Here is a 7,317-nt window from a genome sequence, read left to right as displayed (position 1 = left end):
GCACCTCATGATGATCTCGAGCTGCAAGCGTTTTGGGTCACAACCTGCAATTTATTCTTCTGCTGTATTAATTGTTCTCGATATAAATCACATCATGCCTTACCTTCTTCTCTGGTTTAAACTGTGACATCAAAGCAAAATCTTACGCAATCTTATCTTTAAATATAGATTGATTATTTCCATGATTGGAATCTTTTATCTTTTAGGTAAGAAATGAGCAACTTTATCACCTCTAAGCCATTAATGCCTGATAGTAAAACTCCTAAATTTGCTTTCAGATTAATAACAATATTTATTTATAATCTCAAGTTAGTCACAGTCAATTGTAATGGCGGAACAGTGGCAGCGCAACCCAAATCCTTTCTCTGCTGATAGGACACTCTGCCAGCCACTCAAAGCTAGCAAACGTTATCCACAGTAGTGTAACTGGTTGCACCAAAAACAGAGCAAACCCCCTGCAGTTCCAAAGCCATGGAGTCAATTGGTTGCCCATCATCCCCGTCTCTTCCTCCCCATTCTTTCCTCAGTCACCACTCCGCCAAACCAAGAAGAAGAAGAAGTGCACAGCTTCTCCTTCTAACAAAGTCACCAAAACACAGACATAACCTTCTCTTCCTTGCAGTATCTCCCACTCAGCAAGCTCTCAGCAACAGTCTCAATGCAGCTGCCACCTCCCCAGCAGCAGCAGGTGACTTGTCGGTCCTCGTTCCGATCAGGTAACCAGTGTTTGTTCCACATCACAGCGATTACCAACACCTTCGGCTATGTGTGACCTCAGCAGATCTCGATCTGCACACTTTTGCAGTGCCCTGCTGTTGTCCATCTACTGGGTTGCTAATTTCATCGTTCCGGGGATGATAACTAAGGAGCTTCAATCTGCGACCTCAGAACAAGAAGCGGGCACCGAGGAAGAGAAGGAAGAAGGCATGGTCGAACCACCAACCCTGAAGATAAAGAAAAGCCGAGGCATGAGGAAGACAACTACGCTACTCTGAAACACTTGGGAGGACAATGCAGTCTCAAATATATCCATACATACATGAAACCAGCATCAAGTTTGTATTGAACTCTGTTTCCTGAATTTGTTTCTTTTCCTTTGAACAATGCATAAATATATGTATATATTGCCAATGTTTGCAGCAATGCAGTCTGATAAGAAAGCTTTTCTTAGAAAAAAGAAATAATATTAAATAAATAAAAATTATATATATATATATATGATGCTTAGATGTTAATTTAAATTTGAGATATATTATTTATATAATAATATATTAATAAATTCGGATATTTCGAGAGAGAGAGAGCAAAAGGAGGCTAATTTGAACCCCCATTTTTAGTATCATTCTAACAAACATATGCACAACGCAAAAAGAGCTGTAAACAATGACGGCCGGATTCAAACACTGCCAACGGCTGCTGTTCTCAACTTCCTCCACGGCGTCTTCTTCTCTCCGTTCTCTGCCACCGTCTCTCTCCATCCCAACCCTCAAATCCCAGCAGCAGCAGCAGCAGATCAACGACCTCATCAGCAGCCTCTGCAAGCAGAAGCGCTACCGAGAAGCACTCCGCACCTTCCACTCTCTCCCACCCCCCTCTCCCCACCTCCACCTATACCCCTCCACCTACGCCCACCTCTTCCTCGCCTGCTCCCACCTTCGATCCCTTCCCGACGCACGTCTCCTCCACCGTCACCTCGCCGCCTCCCCCGCCCCTCCCGACGTCGTCCTCCACAACCACATTCTCAACACTTATGGCAAATGCGGCTCGCCTGATGACGCCCGCCGCCTGTTCGACGCAATGCCCGACAGGAACCTCGTCTCTTGGACTTCGATGATCTCCGGCTGCTCGCAGAACGGCAGGGACCTTGAAGCCGTCGAGTTGTATCTTGGGGTGCTCCGCTCGGGGTTGCACCCAGATCAGTTCGCGCTGGGCAGCGTCGTCAGAGCAGGCTCCGGCTTGGGCGACGTCGAACTGGGAAAGCAACTGCATTGCCATGCGTTGAAGTCGGAGAGCGGGACAGATCGTATTGTACAGAACGCACTCGTCACGATGTATGCAAGGTTGGATAGGATTGACGATGCTGCTATTGTGTTTGAGAGGATTGCAGAGAAAGATGTGATTTCATGGGGCTCAATGATTGCCGGCTTTTCTAAGCAGGGTCATGAACTGGAAGCTCTGCACCTTTTCAAGGAGATGATCAGTTCAGGTGTTCACTGCCCCAACGAGTTCCATTTCGGTAGTGGATTCAGTGCTTGTGGCGATATAGGTATAATAGAGTATGGAGAGCAAATGCATGGTCTTTGTACTAAGTTTGGGCTCCAAAGTAATGAATTTGCTGGGTGTTCACTAAGTGACATGTATGCTAGGTGTGGAATGCTAGATTGTGCGAAGAAGGCCTTCAGTGAAATAGAAATGCCTGATCTAGTTTCGTGGAATTCAATATTGTGTGGTTTCTCTTCTCTTGGTCTATCGAATGAAGTGATGTTATTGTTCTCTGAGATGAGAGATTCAGGTGTGCAGCCTGATGACATCACCATCTGCTGCTTGCTTTGTGCTTGTACTGGCTGTGATTCTTTTCAAAAGGGGCAACTGGTCCATTCTTATTCAGTGAAAATGGGTTGGAAGACAAATATTGCTGTTTCTAACGCTCTTCTTATGATGTACACTAAATGCTCAGATCTGTCCGTTGCACTCAATTTCTTCGAAGACACGAGGGATCGAGATATTGTTTCTTGGAACACAGTTCTTTCTGCATGCTTGCAGCACCACCAACCTGAAGAAGTCTTTACGTTCATAAAACTCATGCAGAATCTGGACTACAGGTTTGATCAGATCACTTTAAATGCTATACTCAGTGCTTGTGGTGACTTGGCCTACTTGGAAATGGGGAATCAGGTTCATGCCTATGCCATGAAAGTTGGACTGGAGGTTGACATAATGGTCCGCAATGGTGTAATTGACACTTATGCAAAATGTGGTAACCTAGGGGATGCAAGAAAGTTATTTGAGTTGATGGATGATAAATATGATGTGTTCCCATGGAGCAGCTTGATTCTTGGATATGCTCAACTGGGGTATGCAAAAGAATCTCTTGAGCTGTTCATGTGCATGCAAAGTTCGGGCATTAAGCCAAATCATGTTACATATGTTGGGGTTCTTACAGCTTGTGGTCATGTTGGATTGGTAGATAAAGGGCTATATTACTACCAAATGATGGAAGCTGAACACGGAGTTGTCCCTACAAGAGAGCACTGTTCATGTGTGATTGATTTACTAGCTCGTGCTGGTAGATTAAATGAGGCTGAAAATTTTATCGATCAAATGCCTTTTGAACCTGATATTGTGATGTGGAAGTCTATCCTAGCCGCATGCAGGATGCACAATAATGTGGAAATTGGAAGGAGAGCAGCAGAAAATATACTAGATATTGATCCTCAAAATTCTGCAGCTTATGTTTTATTATGCAACATCTATGCTTCCTCTGGCCATTGGGATGATTTTGCAAGACTAAGAAAGATGATGAAAAGTAACAGTGTGAAAAAGTCACCTGGAAAGAGCTGGATCAAGGTAAAGGGAAATGTGCATGTCTTCATAGTGGAAGATAGGTCACACCATGAATCTAGAGGTATATATGAAATGCTAGAACTTTTGGAATTAGAGATGCTGGATGCTAGCTATGATCCCAAACCGTCACTTGCATAAATAAATTTAAGCATCCAAAAGACAGAACCTGCCGCCAAAACATATAAATGTGGTGATCACCACATCATGATGTGGAATCATATTTGTTGAGATAACTGGTGTACTTGAGAACATGGTATTTTATGAAGCTGAAACCAGATTTAGCAACCAGTACAATCTCAAGTTCCTCGGTTGGGTCTTAGAATCTCTTGAACTTGATGAATGATGCTGCAAATTTTCATTCCAGATACAGTAATAGCATTCTCCCTGATTTGTCATGAAGGCCAGGAAGTTTCAGTGCCGAACCACTCCATGGTAATTTTCTAAATCTGTGAGCACTCTTTTATTTAATTCTAGTAATTGGTCAAATGGAAAGTGATAGCTCCCAATTATACGCACTGGCAAATATTCCTCATTTTAATTTATGTTCATTTTCTTGTAGGATCTGTTCAGAATGAAAGATTAATCTATTATCTAACCACCTGGAGGCTTATATGGTTCTTGCAACAGATCCATTTGCATCTGGTATGATTAATCTTCCAGCTTCCTTATTGACCGATCATATAGACAATGTGATCTACATGATATATTATAGTAGAGAAGCACAAGGAGTTTAACCTAATCATCCATGTGCTATTGCTTCGGAACTGTCAATATCTTACTCTTATATTCAGAATAATAGAGAAATACTAGACTTTGCTGCTATTGGCACTGACATATTGAGATGGAAGTGTCCGCTGTAGTGTACCATGAAGTAGTTCAATTTCAAGACTCATTAAGATAATGCTGCCATGCTGATATCTTGTATGGTAAACCTTATGCCATCCGTCATTTGTTGCCTGTTTCTTAGACTCATGATGTCATGGAAAGAAGCAAGCTTACAGAGGGGCTTAATTTTACTCGGTAAAAATAAATCAATCAATGGCCTTAGATTGGTGCCATTTCTTCCACACAAGCACATGTTGCATCTGTAACTCACTAGTCTCTGCCTGTATCTTCATCTTAATTTCTAGCTATCAACACCAATAAATACTATGCTTATTCTGTTTGCTAGCTCATGTCAGAAAACCTTTCTTGAGGGCCTATTATACACATATCTAGCCCTCAAATCCTAAGACTTTTGTTTCGTTCTCTTTCTTGTAGCGAATGCACAAGAGCATTCTGATTCCTGAAGACAATACCACCATCACTACCTCGAGCAGCTGCGTCATCAACAGAAGCACAGCAAAACTTACAGTACCAGCACCAACATGCAAAATATGATCCAAGAGCACCAGAACTTCCACTGCTGTTAGAATTATGGAAAGGCCATTAACACAAGATCAAGAAGCTCTCAGATACCCTCAGTGCGACTCATTGGGTACTATGTTCTGCTAGTACAAGGACTGCAGCCTCTGGCAGCTGCGCCCTTCCACAAGGAAGCAAATGCCATTAAACTCACGGTGTCGCCCTGGAACATTCCGGTCGGCAGCAGATGTAGGAAGAACAAGCGCATCAAGAGGGGGGGAGCGACCGTGTTCGTGGCACCCGATCAAACCTGTTCATCTGACTCTTCTATTTTGCTAATTCCAAAGAACGGGTGTGATATACAAGTATATTTTAAGAATCATGTGTGGGTTATTCCAATTGTGTTCTTAATGCGGCCTGGTTATTTACATTGTAGAGTTAAAATGAATATATATATTACACCTTTTCAAGATTATACCCAGGTTATGCAATATCTTGGACTTGGACTTCTTTATCTCAACCCTCCTATTTATACAGGAGTTATATAATGTTCGTCTACCTGACGATATACATTTGAAATTTTTTTTAATAGGTTATTGTGTGAATCTCTGGTGTCGTTGTGTCTGATATCCTTTCGGCTTTGGTGATAAATTTTTCTGAAGATAAAAAAATGGTGAATATAAACTTTATAATGGGTAAAATAGTCACGGATTTCAGTCTACTTGCATGTATCAAACTCACATAGAAGATATAAGAACATAATATATGCAAATTGAATACATGTGGGTACCTTAAGAAAAAAACAATTATAATATCATCAAATCGAAACCTAGATCCAATTTTCTACTCATTTAAACCCAAATCTTTTGGTACCCAAAATCAAATCTCAACCTACTACTGTATCTAAAAAATTGGATCAAATAGACATAAATGTCAAAAAAAAATCTCAATATCATTAAATGACTGCATTACATGATTGAGAGGCCAGGGGAACCTGGACTCAGTAGGAATAATTTTTTCTATTCTTTCTTTTATATATGAAGACAAAATGAAAATAATATTACACCTCCTATAGAGATACCACATGAATGCACACACATTTTTCTCTTCCTACAATGTGCAATTAATGAGACCTCAGCATTTAAAGGGTTTAAGCCTTTCTTTCTGGTATTATTCTCACATTTGAACAACATTCAATTAACCTTCATTTACACACATTCAGTTCTCTCATCCAATCCAATGTTACCTTAGACACCCCCACATATTACCTCTCTCTCTCTCTCTCTTCCATCACTATAAAAACATATTCTTCTCATGGTCTCTACCATAAGATTTAGCAAAGAATTTTTCTGGTCAAAGATGGAGTGTAAGAAGGCAATCATATGCTCTTTCTTGCTAGTGTTACTCATTATGGCCTCTGGTCTGTCTGTCTCTCTCTCTCTCTCTCTCTCTCTCTCTCTCTCTCTCTCTCTCTCTCTCTCTCTCTCTCTCTCTCTCTATCTCTCATTCCGTCACAAACACAAACACAAGCACAAATCGATGCACATAACATTGATTGACTCAAACTTAACACTGTACGGCTATAATATTTGCTTATGTTCATAGATTCAAAGATGTTGAGGTTCGTAAGCCTAGTAATTATTTGTTTTGTTCCGTGATGATCGTACCAATATATATAGATATCCATCCCTTTGATACCAACTCTTAGTTTAATTTGCAGAATCTATTCATGTATATAGGCATATATATAAGCCAAGAACTTTGTTGAAGAAAACCAATGCATGACAAAGATCAACAACAAGATGCAACATCGAAATAATGACTCCGCTTGAATCGATCCCAAAGTGAATCGAGGATGCACATGAACTGACTTCCATCCTGCTTGTGTTTGTGGCTTTGGCAGAAGAGGTGGCACAAGTTGGTGCTAAGACGTGCGTCCGTTTCAGCAGGTCATTTCGTGGATTCTGCGTGAAGAACAGCAAGTGCAATGAAGCGTGCTTAAGTGAAGGATGGCAGCTGGGGAAGTGCGTCCCCCTCCTCGTGTGCTTGTGCTTCAAAATCTGCTAAGGAGGCATTGCTGCTAGTGATGCCAGTGCCAATAATGCCAATGATATATATATGTACTTCGTCTTCAACTTTAAATAAGTTTGGATTAGGGATTAGTTCTTCGCAGCAGCCAAAGATCTATGGAAGTTGTCTTTTATTAATTTTCTTAGAATGATGAGATATTTAAGAATTATTTCAACATTTTATCATATAAAGGTATCATTTCTTATTAGCAGTAGATGTTAAAAGGCTGGATTATGATAAAGACATTTAGTCTTATACTGATTGAGGAGTAAAGGAACGAAAAGTTCATAAGAGTTCACAAGCTTTTAGCATCATCCTTGCCGTCAGTGGTACATTTTG

At 40.9% G+C, this 7,317-nt stretch overlaps 1 protein-coding gene across 2 annotated transcripts; it reads left to right on the top strand.

The window, feature by feature from the left end:
* The first annotated feature begins 359 nt into the window (after positions 1-359).
* On the top strand, positions 360-5,356 carry LOC135628878 (pentatricopeptide repeat-containing protein At3g53360, mitochondrial-like). Of its 2 annotated transcripts, XM_065135827.1 has the most exons (4): positions 360-716; positions 806-3,996; positions 4,124-4,206; positions 4,825-5,356. In XM_065135827.1, exon 2 carries the CDS (start codon positions 1,384-1,386, stop codon positions 3,700-3,702), a length of 2,319 nt encoding a protein of 772 aa, XP_064991899.1. In that variant the 5' UTR covers positions 360-716; positions 806-1,383; the 3' UTR covers positions 3,703-3,996; positions 4,124-4,206; positions 4,825-5,356. The 2 variants fall into 2 exon arrangements, with proteins under 2 accessions (XP_064991899.1, XP_064991900.1); XM_065135828.1 differs by lacking the exon at positions 4,124-4,206.
* The last annotated feature ends 1,961 nt before the right edge of the window (positions 5,357-7,317 follow it).

This window comes from Musa acuminata, chromosome BXJ3-1 (genome assembly GCF_036884655.1).
Source record: "Musa acuminata AAA Group cultivar baxijiao chromosome BXJ3-1, Cavendish_Baxijiao_AAA, whole genome shotgun sequence".
Taxonomy (NCBI): domain Eukaryota; kingdom Viridiplantae; phylum Streptophyta; class Magnoliopsida; order Zingiberales; family Musaceae; genus Musa; species Musa acuminata.
The sequence above is the reverse complement of the archived record's forward strand: the minus strand, read 5'-3'. Positions and strand labels throughout refer to the sequence as shown.

Coding starts and splice junctions, on each gene's coding strand:
- LOC135628878 (XM_065135828.1), top strand. CDS start 1,384: ATGACGGCCGGATTCAAACACTGCCAACGGCTGCTGTTCTCAACTTCC.